Source organism: Argiope bruennichi, chromosome 2 (genome assembly GCF_947563725.1).
Source record: "Argiope bruennichi chromosome 2, qqArgBrue1.1, whole genome shotgun sequence".
Taxonomy (NCBI): Eukaryota; Metazoa; Arthropoda; class Arachnida; order Araneae; family Araneidae; genus Argiope; species Argiope bruennichi.
The window spans coordinates 96,114,388-96,134,637 of record NC_079152.1 but is presented as its reverse complement, the minus strand read 5'-3'; the positions used below and the strand labels follow the sequence as shown (position 1 = coordinate 96,134,637).

The window sequence follows — 20,250 nt, the reverse complement described above, 5'->3', positions numbered from 1 at the left end:
GTTATGCTATTGTTATTGGTTAAAAATCCATGACTTAATTCAAATCTAAAATTTCTCTATTGTAAATCTTTGTTTTCTTTTATGGATAATCAGTTTTTACCTTTAACTTTGGAAAATAAAATTCTGAATTTCAAATAACTATTTTGGAGACTTTATTATGATAGATTACTGTAATACATTGTAAATTATTTGTGACGTTGTTGGCGATTCATTTTAAATGAAAAAAAAAAAAAAGAATTAAGCGAAACTTAGGGTTTAGTATACCCTAGACAGAATATCGATTATGTATTAAAATAAATTAAATGGAAATAAAAATAGTCAACTGAATTAACATTTAAACAATAAGCATTATTATCAAAAGTTACGAAAAATATTCCGTTTAAAAAACGTTAATAGATGGCTTTTGAAAGCTTTGCTGAATAAATTTCAAAAACAGAAGACTTAGCTAAGTTTATTATGAAGCTGAATTCTTCAAAGGAATGCCAATTTCTGAAATATTCAATTGAAAATGATTATATATGAAAGGAGTTGAACTATTAAAGACAAAAATACTTCTGTATAATTATACTGACAGTCTGCAATCCGAACAGTGAATTATACTTAAGGTGATTTGTACACTTGATGTCTCCTAGATGGCGCCACAACTGCCTACAATTTTCACGTGGAGTCGTTAACTTTTTAAAAATAGACTCAATTTGTAATTGTCTCTTGTTAATCTGAGGTCAGAAAGGGATAATTACGATCATTAAGCATTTTTTTTTCATTCTTCATTTTCACTGACATAATTATCAGTGTTAAAAATGACGCGTATTTTAAGTGCATAGAACCAGAGAAGAAACTTACTAATCGCTTTTGTCTGAAACGAGATGCAATAATGAACGTTGCGAAGAGAAGTGAAAATTAGATGTGAGCTGTTATTCAGTCTAATTTAATTTGGCGCTTTATTCTTAATCTTAATAATCTTGTTAGATGTAGTTTTGCTAAACTGGATCTTTTAAAAATGGTTGTTCGTTAATGGTTATTTTTGCATACATTGTAATATTAAATTACTTGCAATGCGTGTTGTCGCATATACTGTCTGTAAAATATTCATTGGCATATTATTTTATTGATTGAATTAAAAAATTATTCTTTCTATTAGATTATTTTTTTTGTGCGTGTTTCTTTCCCCTTTCTGAATCTATCGAATACCGTAGAAAGAAATTAAAAATCAATTGGAATAAATAAAAATTAATGGATTTTTTAATTTGCTCTAAGAGCCGCTTATTTGTTCAAGAACCGGTTATCTTGTAAAATATATTTCTCGAAGTCTTAAAAATATTCCAAAAATTTATACGTATTTCAACGCCACTTGTTGCATGTTTGTAAAAATTGAATTCTATAATCCATTTCCCATTCATTTTCTTATGTACTAGAATAGCATTCAGCAAAGTGTAGTTCTTTTTAGAGATTTCAAATTTAAAACAAAAGTAATTGTTAATTTTTTTTAATAAATATCATTGTTCGGTCAGGTTTTACGAAACAGAACTGCAGTCAGATAACCTATATAACTAACTCAGACCAAGTTTGGCGATTGAACGGATTTTTCTTCTTCCCTGATTAAAATGCTGATAAAAATTTCTATTTAACGAATAATAAATACCGAATTAATGAATTATTTCAACCGATATTTTTTAAAATATTAAATTGAATTAGAAAAATATTGGATTGCTTTTCAAATGATTACTATATCCATCTTATTTGGAGCGGATGTGCAAGTTCTTCGTTATGAGTAACGTCATCTTTAGTTTTATGTGGGTTGGACATGAATTTAATTTCCTTTTTTATCGTTGAACACAGAGAGGTGAGATATATTGGACGTTCGATTTGGCAGAATATTTGATTTTTGAATAATTGCGAAGTATGGCAGATTGTTCGAAACGAAAACATTTTTCATTAAAAGAAGAGCTTATCATTTTACGTGAGTTTCACAAGAACATTGGACCACAAAACGCTATGAAATCTTCACGTTGAGATTTATCTACAATTGTTAAACATAGTTTGGAGACTGTGAAAACATGCCTAATGCAGCAAGACGTAAAAGATGCAATATTTTCTTCTCACCATAAAAGGGAGAAATAATTTTTTGGAGTCAGGAATCAAGGAAATTGTCAAACATTGTTCAATACGTACTTTAAATTTCAAATTAAAAATTACGTTCAGTATTCACTGTAATTTTAGTTGTTAAACAAAAAGAGTACAATGCCCAACTATGGGTGTTTTTTTCGTAGCTGATAGTTAGAAATATTCTATAAAGTAAATGCACAAAGTTTTTACTTTTTGTCTCGGACCCCGATATTACGAGTAACCCCCGATTTAACGAATATAATTTTCTGTCCCTATGAATTCGTTAAATCGGGATCCGACTGCATTTGCATTGCTGAAGTTGTAGCTAAGCAAAGGTTACGGATTTAAATTCAGTAACAGGATTTACAATCGTCTATGATGAATTTTATGATTTTAAAGGCGTTATACATATTGTACTTATTTTTAATGTAACTGTTGAGAAACTCTTTAACAAAGTCAATAGCCCAAGTTTTAATCTTTTATATAATAAATTTAATTTTCCAGAAGAAAAAGATAACATGATTATTGCTTGTATTGAAGAAATAAAACATTTTTCTTTTCGATTAACTTTTTAAAAACTATTTTATTTTTAAAACTGCTATAGAACTTAAACCAGAAAATATTGAACACGTTGACATCAATAATCATGATTCGTTACGGAAATTTTATTTATTAGGATATGAGCTCACATTTTTACACACTCAAATATGCAGTTGCTTTTGACAAAAATTAAGTTGTTAAGTTTCAAAGAAACTCGTAATGTTACATTTTCCTATGTTGAAGTATTATCGGTGATTATAATTTGATATATTTAACAGTAGTCACCTTTGGATATCAATTGGTTCGCCAGAAATACAGGCTGCATTTAATTTCCGTTATATCGCTTAGATATAACTTCATCATTTTGTCTCATTATGTACCTTGGTGGTTGGAAAAAAGAAGAAGCGTGAGGGAGAACCTTTGGTTCTACCTCTTGAAAAATTTGTTGAATTGAGACAGATGTATTGCTTGATAAGTTATAAAAATATTTGAAATAACAATATATTATCTAATGAAAGAAATAGTATACGTAAAGATGTTATAATTATATTTTGTAATTATAATGATGATATTGTAACAATGATATGAAGTAACGAAATTTTAGTGCATTTTATCCCAGTTTTTTTAAACAAAGTAAACTTTCATTCATTTTAATGAAAGAAAAGAAAAGAAGAAAGAGGACGAATGCTCATAAAGGAATATTTTATTACCCATGTTGCTGATTTCCAACTTTATAAGCGTAATTTAAATAAATTTACTTTTAAATATGTCCCTTTATAAGAAAAAAACGCATTAAAAAATTCGTTTTACTTATATGTTGTTGATGACAACATATTATATTAATATTTTCAGAAATTCATAACTAGTCAATCCATTAATTTACTGTATTTTAATCCTGTATAAGTGCCATTCCTTAATAGTGAATTTCAGATTAATTATTTCAAGATTCCATGATATTTAGGAAAAAAGAATTATAAATTGAAATCTAATAATAGAAAATAATTAAAAGAAATTCTGTTTTTTAAGTCGATGAATAATTGTATGCTTTAAAAAAAAACGTTTTATTAATTATATTTCTATGAAAAATCTCAAATTTAATGGTATTTTGCAGTGCAATGGATGTAAAGTAAATCATTTGATTTCACATGAACACTAATTGAATTTTTTTTGTAAAGAAAAGGCTTGAGATATGATTAAAGGAAATAATAAGACACGGAAAAAAGGGAAAATGAGCGATAACGGGCCGATTAGATGATGCAACTGAGGACAGAGAAAAGACAATTCTCTTTGCAATATATTACTTTTAAGTATGATTCCAAGCGATTTGGACTCTTCAGTTTTGAATCTTTTTACTTTCGTTTCTCTTGGCGTTTCAGATTGGAAAAGTGAATTTGAGATTGATTGTTTCAAAATTCCATGAAGCTATAAAAAAAATCATTTTTATATGATTTTATGTCAAATAAGTTGTCTTGAACGAATATTGATGGTCAATCAGTAGCTGTATTACTTTCTTTAAAACCTACGATTGAGAATGGTGCATAGAATAAGTGTAAAATATATTTATTGTTTCCTCTGCTTTTATTAGAACACGCAATCCACCGAAAAGTGTGTTTGATTTGTTATAGTCTATCTCTCTCCAGTTTTATCTTTATCTAGTCTATCTTATCTAGTCTATATTATCTTAGTCTATCTCACTCCAGTCTTTTTTTTTCTTTTTTTACGAATACTTCTCATTTTAATTTATGTGATCTTTTGTTATCACATTCTTTCTTAAAATGAGTTTGATGCGTTCAATTAAAAAATTAAATACATCCAGAAGATGTTCAAATAAGAATACGATTGGAGGAATAGAAGAGAAAGACTGCTAACAGATATCTGTAAATTTCAGCTCTGCTTTGTCGTATTGTTGTAAAAATTGTATTATATAGTAAAATCTTTTTTTTATTATTTCAATAAATTTTCATGCATAAAATATAATTCATGTTTTAAAAATATGTATGGAAATAAAAATGACCTACAGCTTATGGGTCAAGATGTGTTGTTAGCACAAAGCATATTGTTAACAGAGTTTTTTTAACATTTGAGGAACACAAACTTCTAAATTTTTCCACAAATAATGTCACTTTTTCTGTCCCTTGTTTTAAATTTTTCTTTTTTTTTTTACTTGGTATTTTTTTTTATTAAATCTCTTTGATTTTTCTTCGTATTTCAAAGTAAGTAAAAATTAGTATAAGCAAAACATTTCAAAGTAAAACAGTGTAACGTCAAATTCTTTAATTATAAACTTGGAATGATTTCCTTAATCAAATATTTTAATTTTCCAATGTTGAAAAAAAAATCCATTTTTTTTCTAATCTAATAAGATTCTACTGCAGTTCAATCTTTTTAACAAAGTATTTGATCAACTTTAAAATATTTTAGTTTGTTGAAGCTAATTTGTTTATGCTAGAATAAAAACTTAATCAATTTATAAAGAATTTATTTTTTATTTATTTCATTCATTTTTTAAATTTGTCTACATTGTTTAAGTTATTAATTACAGCCTTGCGTAAAATACGGCATTTATCTACACCTTTTAGAGAAATTTAATAATCCTGAAGCATTTATAAAAATCGTCTGAGGAATAACTTAAATATTTTACTTCCAGAACTTCTCCCGTCATTCAGAGCAACCGTTCTAACTATCCGCGACCGCAAATGAACTCACTAATGAGCGCCCTCTAGCGCGTCTTCGAAAAATGTTGGGAGAAGAGAAAAAAAAATAATAAAAGAGCAACAGCAAAATCAAGTTATTCAGAACATTTATTAAGTTCATTAGCAAGAGAACTAACTGCAGCTGTGGTTAGCGTGGCGAGGGAAAAGGGAGAGATTGAAAAATTCAAGGTGGTAATCGAAGATGAGTGAGTTTTCGTGTTTGTTTGTTCAATTAAGTTTCTGCAGCTGCGTTTTCTTTACAATGACAGTTGATAAGCAAACTTAAAAAAAACATACTTCGACTTCTTGTTTACTTTCCAGCAAAACTAAATGATTTTGCCTAATTATGTGTAGCGATATGCGAAAACGAATTCTGGTTTTGAAGTTTCAGAACTATTTTTTGCTTACGCTTGCATATAATATTTGAAAGTTTCTTTTTTTTTTCTGTGTCTGCATATGTGCTTAAAGTAGTGCTCTTATTGAGATGGAAACGAACATTCGTTATCGTTCTAATGGAGAAATGGGAGACAAAGGGAATGAATACAAATTTTTGAAGAGGTCAGAATCTGTGCACAATTTCTTTCCTCTTTCTTTCTTTTTCCCCTCTTTTGTTCTCTATTCTTTTATTCTCTTGTTTTTTTAAATCAATTTATTTAATAATAAGGTGCATATAAAAAAGAAAATAAGGGTGAAAAAAATTTGGAACATAATTAAAGCTGAGGCAAATGTCGACTAAGAGTACAATTACTAGAATTTGTAACGGTTTTTTTTTTCTCTTGAATTTTTTCTAACGCCTGAAGTGTTCCCAATAAGAATTTTTTTTCCCAAAAGAAATGTCTTCAAAGCGAGTATTTTTTTCTCTTTTTTCCTTTTTTATGGTTTTTTTCTGCGGGTTATGTTCGCTGTCATATATGAAATGAATAAGTCTGCGCTATATACAAGCACATGCTAATGAACTTTTTTATATACATAATTTCCTTTTCATTTATTTATCTAAATAGCGTCGAAATCGACTTACTTTCTAATGATTTTTTTAGGATTAGAGTAAAATAATATAATTAAATATTTCGACGAATACAATTTTTCTTTTTTTTCCCTAATATTAAATAAGAATAGCAAATCAGTAACTGTTTAGATAAAAAGACTGGGCTTATTTTTTAAAAAGAGAAATTTTCATATCCTATATTCAAAGAATTCAAAAGAAAAAGAGAAAGAAAATTAATTTCTGCTCAGAATTCTTAATTTGTATCAATAAAATATCCGATACAATACAAGAAATTTTATTACCAATAAATTATTACCGAATTCCTTAGCATCTCTCTTAAAAATATAAAAAATTACTAAATGAAAAAAAAACTTCACATTTTTCTAAATAATATCATATTTATGAATCTAATATAATTTTGTGCAGAATTTTCTCTTATCCAGGAAATTGTATTATAAATTGGGAAGAAATAATGAAAAATAAACATATTTGCCTGTAGAAATCCATCAAATGTAATGATTGCTGCCATATTTTATTTGAAATTTCAAATCACCATGAAATTTTTGAGAACAAAAATTATGAATGTACTAACGAAACATTTTTGTTTTCGTATCATTATTCAATCTCTAGAATTTATCATATTCGATTGTTTAATTATTTGTTATCTGATGGCGGATTTCTCGAAATAATGATATTTTTATACCTGAATTGGCATTTCACTTGGAGGGTTTGTCATTTTAAACTTTCTTTGTATCTCGTACAAATTTTTAATATAATCTAAATTTACAAAAATTCCGAACCAATATTGAAATACAGCTTAATATTTACATATGAAAATACTTTTTTTTGACATCATTTATTTGTCATTTTTTTTCATGTTTTCAAACACGTTATTTTATAATATTTTTCGTTATCTTTCTGATGAGCCAGAATTTCAAAATTCAATACGATTATACGATCTCTAAGTATTAAAATATTATTATTTTTAAAGCTTGATCACCAATTAATTGCTTAATTTTAATTTAATTTTGATTTCATGCTAGTGGTACCATTTAGTAGTGAATTTAATAAAAGCAAATTAAAACATTCCATCATAATTATGATGACAAACTATAAAATATATTAAAAATTAGAAGGTAGAAAAATAAAAATATTAGAACTTTATAAAGCATGCTGCTATCACTATATTTAAAAGAAACATTTCTTTTATCAGAAATATGGAAGTCAAAGTGAAAAATTATAAAGATTTAAATTCTGAAACAATACAATAAAAAAAACTGAAATACGATGAATATCATAAACAATATTCGTCAATTAATTAAAAATTAAAGTTTAGTGATAAATTGGATACAAATTTCAAGAAGATGTATATTTAATTTTTACTATTTTTTTTTTTATATTTGCAGGAAATAGTATCATGTGTGAGTGTACCACCACGCACTGCATCGAGCACAACATGAAGCACTGCAACACGACTAGCATGTGTTTCAGTCAATATTTGGACCGACACGATGGTAGTCATCCGGTCGTCAGAGGGTGCATCAAAAGTAAAACCCCTCTACTTTGTGAAAACCGAAGGCCGGCTGTAGCGAAGGGACCTTGGCCTCTCCTCCTTTGCTGCAACAGTCATCTTTGCAACCGAGATGTTATACCAACAGCCCCTCCTTGGTTTACAGAAAGTGTAAAAGATAATGAAACTTCTGTACTTGCAGAAGAAGGTATGTTAGAAATTATGTTTTTCCTTCGAATTTGGTTTGAATCATGGGTAATGAGGGTATCTTTAATCGATTGTTGGATAGATATCTCATTCCTTTGATCATTCGGGTTTAAGTACTTTAGAATATTTCGGAATTCTGGAAAGTTCAAATTTTTCTTTCAAAGATGAAAAAAATTCCTAACTCCTCGGAAACCTTAAAGACAGCAGCATTTTTAAGGCATTATATACAAAAGAATTCCTCGCTTAATTCATGACCATGAAGTAAAAGTATTCTAAGATATTCTTTGAGAGCTCTCAGTAAACCCCTATTTCCCACAAACACATCTGAGAGTATCAACGAATCATACTAATGAAAGGGTGCTTCGCAATGACAACTAGGCGTCTCGAGTCCCCGCCGTAGTTTTATTGAACGGCAGTTTGGAGCTTTTCAGTATTGACAACCAAAGCCACATTTTAATCTAACTGATACATAGATTTGAGTAAGATATTCTTACATTTCTCGATAAATGCAACTTGACAGAGAAAAACCACTCTATAAAGAATTAAAAAGGATATTCAAGTGAATATTTTTAATAATTTGTAAGATATCTTTAACTGTGTTTACCGTAATGGATAAAGAACTTCTTCAGTGACATCAAGTTATAGTGAAAAAATTTTGTAAATAATTTATGCACCATACATAAATTTGTGTGTTAAAACGATCCCAATGATTATTTTTCTTTAGTCCATTTTTATTCCTTTAAACATTTTATTGATTTATTAGTCTATTTTCATTGCAGAAAATCCGAAACTGTTCTTACATGATTGCTAGGGTCGGTTTTCACTCTTGAAACAAATTTTTGTTTCAGTTAGCCGCTTCTTACCAAAAAAAGAAGTTTCTCGGAAAATAGCAATAAAATTAATAAAATTCCTGGAATATAATTAAAAAGTCATTTATTAAATGTTTAAAATAAAAAAATAACATAAATTATTGTTATCTTTATTTAGGTTGTCAGTTATATAAAATATTATTGTCACAAAAATAAATTCATCAAAATCAAATCTTATTGTAACAAAGAATAACTAATATTGTGAGCATGGGTTTTAATTGGCAAAATGACATTGAGTTAATAAAGTAAAATAGCAAAAAAAAAAAAATCATAAATATCAACAATGTATGTTTTAAATTACTAAAAGTTCAACTAAAGAATCAAATAATGCTTCCAAAAATTTGCAGTAGATTATTATCGTAATATCGACGAGCTATCTCTTCTAAAGAGACTGAATCAGACAGAAATTGTATAAGTCTGGAATTATTTATATTTTGATAAATAATTGGGAGGAGGGGGGGGTCTTGTTTTTTCCTTCTAGGAAACCAAAACAACCACCATTGCTTTGTATTTTCTTCCCTTTCTTAAAATTTTGGAATGTTTTAAGAATTTGGAATTTTAGAATTCCTTTTCTTAGAATTCTTCTTAACAAGGTTTATATCCAGAAAAAAAAAGTTTTTTTTTTTTTTAATTTATCCTGATAAAGTAGAAGGTATATTTTAACGATTATGGGAATGCGTGATATATATAGAATTGAAAATCCAAAAACTCAGACATCAGCTTGTAACAAGAATCCGGATGATAAAAGGATAACGGCTTTTTTCTACATTTTTCTACTACATTTTTGGGGAGCATATATAAAACTTTCGTCGTTGACTTCGTGTAAAATTTTATACTGTGACACTTATGACCATTAAACCATTGCTGAATATATTTTTATATAATTTTGAGCAGTAATAATTTTAGAGTCCATTTATATTAAAAAATATAGGTTTTTTTTTTTTAAAGATTTTTAAGTTATATGATATTCATTATTTATTTAATTTTTGTGTTTATGATATTGGAAGAAAATTACGTTCACTGTACTTTTGACCCTTTATTCACATGTATTGGTAATTTGAATGTGATTTAATACAGAACTCCTTTAATTTAACTTACTAGTTTGAAGTTATAAGGCTGCGTATTATTATATCATAAAACATTTTCAATTTGATAACATAATTCATAATTCAGAGAAGTGGAAAATTGCGTCATATGAAAAAATTAGTGCGTAAAGATCGAAATATTTTAAAATGATAAAAAATAAAATGGCAAACACAAAGAGCTTATAATTTTATTTAATTCAGTGAAGCTATACATTGAATATAATGAAAATGATTGAAACAAACACTTTATTTTACGTTTACCAGCATTCCGTGATGAACTTGTTTCAATGAGTATTAGAAAATGATGGCCAATAAATCTTGTTGATAATGATGGTATAATTCTGGCTGATGATGGATAATGGTATAATTCCCTTGTTCTGATATTTTTGTTTTTGGTTTATTTAGTTCAATTATTTCGTCGGCTAATTTTTACTTGAACGATGGAATGTTTTATTGTTATAAATAGTTTTGAAAGTAACTTAACTGTGCAAAAAAATGTCTAGACAATAAAAAAAAAATATTTTTTTTTTTGTAAACCTTCTGATATCATTACATAACATGGAATTAACTAAGAATTTGATCTTACTTTGCAATAATTATTGTTAACAACGTGAATATGAGCTGTGGCTATATGCTCTAATGTTTTGTTCGTGTGCGTAAAAAAACTAGCTTGCAATCTGCGCTTTGGCTATTATGACTAGGAAAATTTCGCAAATATATGCACTTATAATGCAAAATGGGCTTAAAATAATACATACTTTATAAAACAAAATATTTTTTTTCTGTAATGAAAAGCGATAATTTCTTCTACAAGTAATAATTTAAACCAGGTATAATATTTATAGAGGAAAAAATCTTTCATTTACATTATTCTCAAATTTCGTCTATTTCAGTTGTCATTTCGTTTCGCCGACTGTCGTTAAACATTTTTTAATGCATTTAGTAAACGTTTATAATTTTTTAATCCAATAACTCTGACGCATGAAGAGGCCACATACTTGCTTAACACTTAAATTTCAAATCCCGTCTATTTCAGCTTTCGGTTCGTTGACTGTTGTTGAACGTTTTTTTAAGGCATTTGGTAAAAATTTATTCTCTAATCCGATAAATTTGGCACCTGAAGAATCCACATACCTGTTTACCGCTTAAAGCCAGCCTTGAAAATTGAGAAGAGACATAGGGACTGTAATAGTTGTGTATGTAGTAGTTATTATTTTTTTTCGATCATAAAGACAATTAGTTTTATTCCGTACATAATTTTTCTGTTTCTGTAGTGAAGCAATTTGAGAGAAAAACCATCGTAATTTCCCACAATAAAAAAAAAGAATCATTTTCGTTATTTATCATTTCTTAAAACTAGCTGATTTTTTAAATATAAAATTAAAAGATAAATATTTTCGAGAGAGATATATCCACTTCTCTAATTCAAAAGATTGAAATTATTTTTTACAAAGTACTTTTGAAAAAAATAATCATAAGTAAAGAGAATAAGTGTAAAAATTTTATGACTTATGGGTTATATTTGATTCTACAATGCCTAAGACAAATGTATATGCATTAAACTAATACAGACATTTTAATAATTAATAAATTCATTCATTAATAATAATAAATTAATGAAATCATTAAAACTGTACAAAGTCAGCAAATTTTATTTTCCCACTAAAAATGAGTCATTAAAAAATTTCCAGCACTGTCTGATTAAACAATAAAATCTAGTTCAATTTTAGAAAGTAAAAAGATGAAAATAAGGGAAATGTATATAATATGATAATTTGCAACTCTGAAAGATTTAAATATGAATACGATGGTGACTAAAATGAGAGTGATCTATTAAAATAAGTAGAACGATTAAACTGCACACACAGAAATGGGTTTACAATAATAGTAAATATACAGGGTGTTTATAAAGTCCCGGACCCATGTTGATGTTTAATAACTCGTAAAATAATAAAGATATAAACAAACTTATGACATTTATTGATGGAATAACTCATATATTTTCTTTTTCAGGTTTGAATATTTTTACTTTTGTAAATATCGTCTGCACGTGTGGTTATTTTCAGATAATTTCATTTTCCAGTCTAAATATCTGTACTTTTCTAAATATTGTATGCTTATTAATTGCATTTTTCTCTCTTTTGTTTTTGGTAACTATTGCAATGTTATGTTTACTTTTGATGTGTTTGTTCTATGTAGTACTTTTGTATGTGATGTTTTATTCGAGTGGATATTAAGGAGAATGCGTACACCACAAGAGAAAGCACAGATTTTATGGTGGTTCATAGAAATGAAATCGATAGTGCAAGCACAGAGAAATTTCAGAAGAATTTACCAAAAAGATCCTCCATCCAAAAACAGCATCTTACGGTGGAAAAAGAATTTTCTAGAAATTGGAAGTATCGAAGATAAGAAACGTTCCAGACGTCCTTGCACAAGTGATTTTGATGTTGAGCGTGTCAGAGAGACATTTTTACACAATCCTAGAATATCTGTGAGATCAGCGGCAACAGAATTGGATATGCCAATCTCGACGGTGTACAAGGTTATTAAGAAAAAATTAAGACTACATGCATACAAAGTTCAAATTGTTCAAGTTTTGGAACCGAACGATAGGCCTAGGAGGATGGCCTTTGCAACAGATATGCTAAGGAGGATAGAAGATGCTGCTGATTTTCTGAAGAGCATAATGTTCTCCGATGAAGCATCCTTTCATGTTTCTGGCATTGTTAATCGCCATAATGTGCGCAAATGGCCCTGTGGATGCCGACATGCTTGTCGCTACCTGGCGTGAAATTGACTATCGACTTGATATTCTCCGTGTGACGAAGAGGGCACACGTGGAAGTTCATTGACAAGGGTCATGAAACTTTTTGAGTCTATTTAACCATTTATGTTATTAATTTTAATCTATCTTTATTATTTTATGAGTTATTAAACATCAAAATGGGCCCGGTACTTTATAAACACCCTGTATATTTTATATTTACTATTATAAAAATAATATATAAAATACTATATAAAAATAATAATATTTTAGTACATATACATAGGAGATTAATGATACTTTTAAAACAAGAACATGGATTATAATTCTCTAAATATTACATATTTTACCTGTAAAATTTGATTTAAATTAAAGTAAAGCTAATTCAGAAGTTATAAGTATCTTTGCCAAGTGGATGGATATTTAGCTATGTAAGTAAACACTTCTTTCCTATTCTGAGTCGATTCAAATAGAATTCAGTTTGATGAAATATTCATTTTACTTAAATCTATATTAAAAGAAGAGATATGTATCATTCATTGATAAAAGTGAATGCTTAAACAAGAAAATACAAAACTGAATATAAAAATGTTAAGAGCTAGGCGTACTACCACTGAAAAGAATAAAATTTCCATCCAGTGATGTAAAGTAAATATTTAAATTCTGCTTCCGTTAAATATGAATTTTAATTAAATATGAAGTTAAATTTGTATTTGAAATTGAATAACATTTGAAACTATTCATATTGAATGCTAATATTTTGCTTATTCGTAAAAGGCCTTAAGTGTTGAGTAAAATTTGAATAGTTAATGACTTTTCGTTTTTCTAATGTAATGTCTGTGATACACGAACTCGTTAAATCAACATGGCGAAAAAAAATGACATTTTTTAAAAATGAAATAATATCTTCTTTTCAAATTACCATTTGCAGTTTCATAAATGCAGTTTTTTTCTTCTTCAGGTACGAAAGAAATATTCGATGATGGTATGATGAAATGTTCAAACCTCATGATAATATAATGATTAGATCATAATATTAATTCAAAATGTTAAAAATATTTATTAACTGGCTAACACAGTTTTTTACACTCTTTAAACCTAATTTGGCAGTTATATTAATTAAGGGAGATTTATCATTACCAATTTTATGCAATGTAAGAAAAAATGTGGTGTAAAATAAAAAATACGGTGTTTTTTTTTTAATTGCCACATAAAAAATTTATTTAAACTAAAATAAGCTTGTGAATTTTTGTGTTCCCATTTTTCTTAAACGTGGCCTAATTCGGGTTCGACTAAAGAATAAGAATCGAAAGAACTAAGTTATGGTTATCTGGATGTTCACCTAACTAACACAATGTAAAAATTAGTTAACCTTGTGCATTTCTAATTATGATAGATTTTCTTTGAACAAAACACAAACATGAGTCCTCTCTGACCTCCAAGTAGTCAACTTAGTCATTCTATTTCAATTGCAACTTTGGTGCTTCAGGTCGCTTTGACCAACAGATGATGCTACATTTGCTATTTAAAATAAAATATTGCCGCATGTATTTGATAAATATGGCATATCAAATGAGATTAGAACCACTACATATTGACATGATTAAGCTGGCATAATGTCTGTAATTAGCAGACAAATAGACTTTGAGCTTCCAAATTTGATACGTAGTTACTTAAGGAGCAATAAGTGCTCAATAATGAAAAGTTTTTACAAATTTATTGTAATTTTAACCCTTTTTCTCAATAAATTCAGAACATATCAAAAACTGTACAAAACTGAAATTTTGCTCCTCTTTAAAATTCAAAGCTATAAACAAAGGCAGACACCAAGTTTATTTAAATATAGGTTTTTTTTCGTAACTTTGATATTTTTCAAAATATTTTAAATAAATTTTACAACTTTTCTTTTTTCTTTTTTTTATTTATGACTGCTGGATTTGTATCCTTCATTGTAACGATACTAAAATTATATTTGTGTGGTTGCATTTTATCACTTCTATAGAAATTTTGTAAATTAATTAAAGATATAAACATAGAAACTTTATGATGCTACACTATTTCGAACTAGCTAATTTGTACAATGTGCAATATTTCCCACATACCAATTTGAGCAATGTTTCTGGTTCAAATCTCTATTTTTTATGGTAATGTAATTTCTTGTATTTGTTTGACCATTACTGTAACAGTTAACTTTCTTTGCAATTTATCGCTTCTATATAATTAAGAGCAAATTTTGAAAATTAATTAAAAATTGAGAAGTCAGCATAGAGACATTATGATGCTGTATTGTTTCAGACTAGCTAATTTGAACAAAGTGGAATATTTCGAACTAACTAATTTGAACAATGTTTCTAGTTGAAATCTCTGTTTTATATGTTCATGTAATTTCTTATATTTGCTAGATCATTATTGTAACAATTAGCTTTCTTTGCAATTTATCGCTTCTATATAAGTAAAAGAAAATTTTGAAAATTAATTAAAGATTGAGAAATTAGCATAGAGACATTATGATGCTATACTACTTCAAACTAGGTAATTTTTAAAATGTACAGCATTTCGAACTAACCAATTTGAACATTGTGAAGTATTTTGAACTAGCCAATTTGAACAATGTTTCTGGCTCAAATCTCTATTTTTTATGTTGACGTGATTTCTTATATTTGCTAGACCATTATTGTAACAGTTAGCTTTCTTTTTTCTTACAGGGAAACAAATCGAAGCCAGCAACTACAGACAACGAGATCAATCAACCAATGCCGTTACTTCATCTTCGAATCAAATGCTTTCACTTGAAAATTCACCCTCTCTATCAGGAACCCTAATTAAAACTAAAACCAGATCATCTTTACCACACATCATCAGTCCTATATATATTTCAGTTCTGGTTTTGGGTATTATTAGTTTGATTATCATTGGAATCATCGCTGCCATAGTGTTGAAGAGGAGCAACCGGTTCTATGTAGAACAGTATGGCGCCTTGGAACATCAGCACGAGCAAAACTGTCTGAAGCACCATATGGTGCCTTACGCACATTCTGCACATGCTCATTGTGATTGTGATTCTGAAGTTGAATCTTTAAGTCAGTGTTCGCAGCCTTATATTCAAGTTGTTTATCCAACTCGAAGCTCAAATGACACATGACTTGACAGTATCAGTAGAAACAAATTATTTTAAGCATATGATTGTTATTTGAGAATTTCTTATTTTCATGAAGATAACAATGACTGCTTTTGGTACTATTATCACAAACGGCCTGTCTCGCAAAGTTGCACTAAACTTGTGTTCCAAAAATGGTTTAACTGTTTTGGATAACAGCCATTCTCGAACTTTCAAATTCAATTTCTGATAAAAATGTTTTGTAAGCAAGTAACAATTGAAATCTATAATTTTAAAGTCGGTACAATTCATAAAATTCATAGGGTTCTTATATAAGAATAAATAAATCGGATTTCATTTAGTAAATTTTTATACATTTCTTTTTCTTTTGCCTTTTAATACAACCAAATTCTATTAAAACTTTTTAAATAAACAGTATAATCAAAATTAATCTCTTCGTTATTTAAGAAAAATACAGTTTGTTAAACCTGAATTATTTAATTGATAATTATATTTTCAGTAATTTTTCGCTTAAACTTAAATACTTTAATAACCTGTTGTGAGCGCTACCCATTAAACAGCAACAGCTCATGGGAAATATTGTTTTATTTTCGATACAAATATTGATGTATCTAAAAAAATTTACAAAATAATTTTTCTATCAAGATGAAGCATGATTATCGTTTGCTGTGCTTCATGTTTTCTTGTGTTCGAGCTAATGGGAAATATTGTTTTATTTTAGATATAAAAATTGATGCATCTAAAAAATTTGCAAAATAATTTTTCTCCTAAGATGAAGCATGATTATCGTTTGCTATGTTTCATGCTTTCTCGTGTTTATTTAATGTGGTTTTTTCCCCTGCTTAAAGATTTTTTTAGCTTCTTTGTTTAAAATGCTTCTTAAGCATATCCAAAAACAAAATTTCATAGCAGTGTTTCATTTCATAACTATCCCCAACGCACATTTCATAACCACAGTTTAAGTGCCATTAATTACATAGTTAGGTGATCAGTGAGTTTATTTCATTAAATGAGTAAGCACAATTCATATTCAATTCATATTGTTTAGTGCATAGTTATAGATTTTTTTTTTAAATCGATTTGTGTATTCCATATTATTATTCGAAGAAAAGAAAATTTCTCAATTATTCTACAAAAAAGTTGATTTGTTTACTAATAGAAAGAAATCACTGAGTTTTAGTCCAAGACCAGTTTCAAACTTTGATTATTGATTTATTCTATGATTTTACTTACATGAGTAATCTATGAAGTGTCAGTTTATTAATTTTATATCTATAATCAAAGAACTAATTATCTAATTAACTAACATCATTATATATTTTTCGATTTCTTTTAAAAACTCAGTTTCCAAATATGTTATTCTATTGAATGTGAATTGTCTAAAAATGAAACACTTTTATTGTATATAAACTGTATTATATAAATTTTAAAGATAAGAGCACATGTAAATAGTATATGATGTATATATATAATTTTTAATTTATTAAATCTTTCTGATTGGAATGAGTGGACTCTTCTTTTTTTTTTTTTTTTTTTTTTTTTTTTTTTTTTAACTTTTCGATACACGAAGCAGACAAAATGTATTGCATTCGTCAAAAAATTCAATTCCGAGATTTTATAGTTTTAGAATTTCCTAAGTTCAAAAGTGTTTTAAGATTCCTTAATATTAGATTCAACTGGCCAACAAAGATTGATACCATATAAACACATATTTGTTTATCTTAAATTTGCAACGATATTTTCATGTGAGATATATTCAATATGCGAAGATTTGAATATAATCTATACACATAACATTAAATAGGCTTGTAAACTTTTTAGATCGTATCAATATTATTCCTATTCTTAGAATAAATTGTATCATTTTTGTAATATTTCTTAATTTCTTACTTTAATTCATCTAATTTTAATTCAAATGACAAAAAAAAATTAAAGTCAAAGATTCTGATAGAAATACTCTAATAAATTTAAAGTTTTGGTCACATTTATAATATTTTTAACTTTTAATAAAAATGCATTCCTTTTTTTGATAAAATTAAGTTTTTATTTAGTTAAAATATTACTTGATTTTCGATTTAAAACATTTTTTACACTAGTGCTAACTATTCTTTATAACTTCAATAAAATTATGTTCACCTTTTGATTTTTACAATTTTCTAATTTTCTACTTTTTTATTTACTACTTACTACATTAATAAGTTTCCCAATTCATAGTTAGAAATATTATGTAATCTAAAATTCAGGATTTTTAAAATTAATTTCTAGATGATACCACATGACATCGATTTTCAACTAAATTTATATAGTAATTGATTACTAAGGTCTTGCAAAGATTAATAAAATATTCTAATGTCATCGGAAACCAACAATTATACATAATTTCAAAATTCGAGTATATAAGGAAGTGAAAGAAAAATTGTTTAAAAAATTGAATCTATTTATAAATTTCAGCAGTTTTATAGACAAATAATTTACAGATTACTGCATATCTTCAGAAAACATTAAAGATACCATTCCCTTCATACGATTAGGCAAGTCAGTAACATGTCGTGATTTTTTAGGAACAAAGACATCCAAAAAGATTTGAGTCTTGCAACCTTGCTGGAATTTCACAAAAAGCTATCAACTAAACTCTCTGAAAAATTGACAAAAGTGATATATCGCAAGAAAAGAAATTGAAAGCCACGATCTTTAGATACTCAAGAAAATTCCCCACGATATTTCGATACTCAAACAGGTAGCCTGTCACACGATTCACTTATTAAAATTCAGTTGCGATACTAGGATGCCATAACCTCAAATCCCATATGAGATTAATCATTTATTGTAACATAACAACTGATTTTTTTAAGAATATATATGCATTTTTTAATATTTTTGTATGATTAACATTAACGCCTCTGATGATGAACATTTCGTTTGTTGATGAAAGTTTATGGCATGATTAACATTAAGTAATAAGGAGAACCAGATTAACCAGAAATAATAACGAGTAATTCATAATAGTGTATAGTTTATTGTGCAATATAAATAATTTACACATGTTGTTTTTTGCTTTCTTTAGAAAAACTTTTTGATAAAACAAATATAGAATTTTAGCTAAAAAAATCAATTTTCAAAAGTCTGAAAACTGCATTTTTTATTACTTTCTACATATCTCACACTTATTGATATTAACATATATACATAAGGTTATATTAACACATTACATAAGGTTATATTAACACATATACATAAGGTTGCTTTTGACGAGTATACTCATCATGGGAAAAAGTGCAGCATTTTGCGTTATGATGAGTTTATTCAATGACAGCAATTATATTTATATATTAATTGTTTAATTATATACACACACACACACACGTGTGTGTGTGTGTGTGTGTGTGCGTGCGTGTGTGTGTGTGTGTTTGTGTGTTTCTGTTAACTTAGATACACATTTTCCGAAGAGGTCAAAACAGTTAACTGGTCAAAATTCCTAATTTGGAATCTTAATCAATCACTTAGAAATGTGATGAATTCCAAAAACTAACCATACATTCTGCCAGTTACATTTTCTGCTTATATATTAATCGCGGATAATTTGATGAGTGTTAACTGCAAAATTAAATAATTGCGAAATTTCAATAATGCTAATTTAGAATTGTTAATATAGAAATGGAATTTAAAAATTATGTCTTTCTACTCAGGTTTCATACTTTTACTGATTTACCGCTTAAAAATTTAAAAAAAAAATCGAACTGCAGCATCAAAAACCGTAATCCTTAACAATGATAAGGAAGACAATGCATGTTTCATAACCTATTCAAAACTTTGCAAAGCACGAGCTGAAAAACACATGCAGCATGGTTCCCTAACAAGGAAATTACTTTATAACATGAACAGCTGCTCCAAGATAAAAGCGAAAAATTATTATCTCAGCATCTTTTGAAGTATAGGCTTTAGTACTTCTTGAATCGCACGTTTGGCTTTAAGAGGATTTTGGGAGGGGAAAAAGTTAATTAATGTAATTATGTATCTTAAAAACCTCTGCACTCTTCACAAGAAGCACTTCTTTTGGTCAAGAAAAAAATTAATTTTGGGCTGTTTTAATCCTCCCAATCGCATACAAGCACTCAAAAATAATAAGGTTTTTGGAAGACGGTAAGCTGTGGAAGTTCTTCAGTATGTAAAAACTGCTTGAAGCAAAGGAAAATTGGATTTCTTGAACACGGTAATGAAGTATGTAGTAAAGAGGTTGAAAAGCTTTGATTTATTTTGTGAAATTTCGAATAAATACACAACTGTTGTGTTTAGAAAAATTGTTGGGATGGTTACATAGCGCAATTGATGCTAAAATAATTATTAATAGTTTTATTGGGTAATTTGAGCTT

At 27.7% G+C, this 20,250-nt stretch overlaps 1 protein-coding gene across 1 annotated transcript in view; it reads left to right on the top strand.

Annotated features, from left to right (window-relative positions):
- The window catches only part of LOC129962096 (BMP and activin membrane-bound inhibitor homolog), a 64,469-nt gene extending 47,173 nt beyond the window's left edge, over positions 1-17,296 (top strand). The window contains exons 2-3 of the mRNA XM_056075818.1: positions 7,731-8,042; positions 15,468-17,296. Coding sequence (XP_055931793.1) covers positions 7,731-8,042; positions 15,468-15,904 — 749 coding nt within the window. The 3' untranslated portion in view covers positions 15,905-17,296. The remainder of the gene's footprint in view (positions 1-7,730; positions 8,043-15,467) is intronic.
- The last annotated feature ends 2,954 nt before the right edge of the window (positions 17,297-20,250 follow it).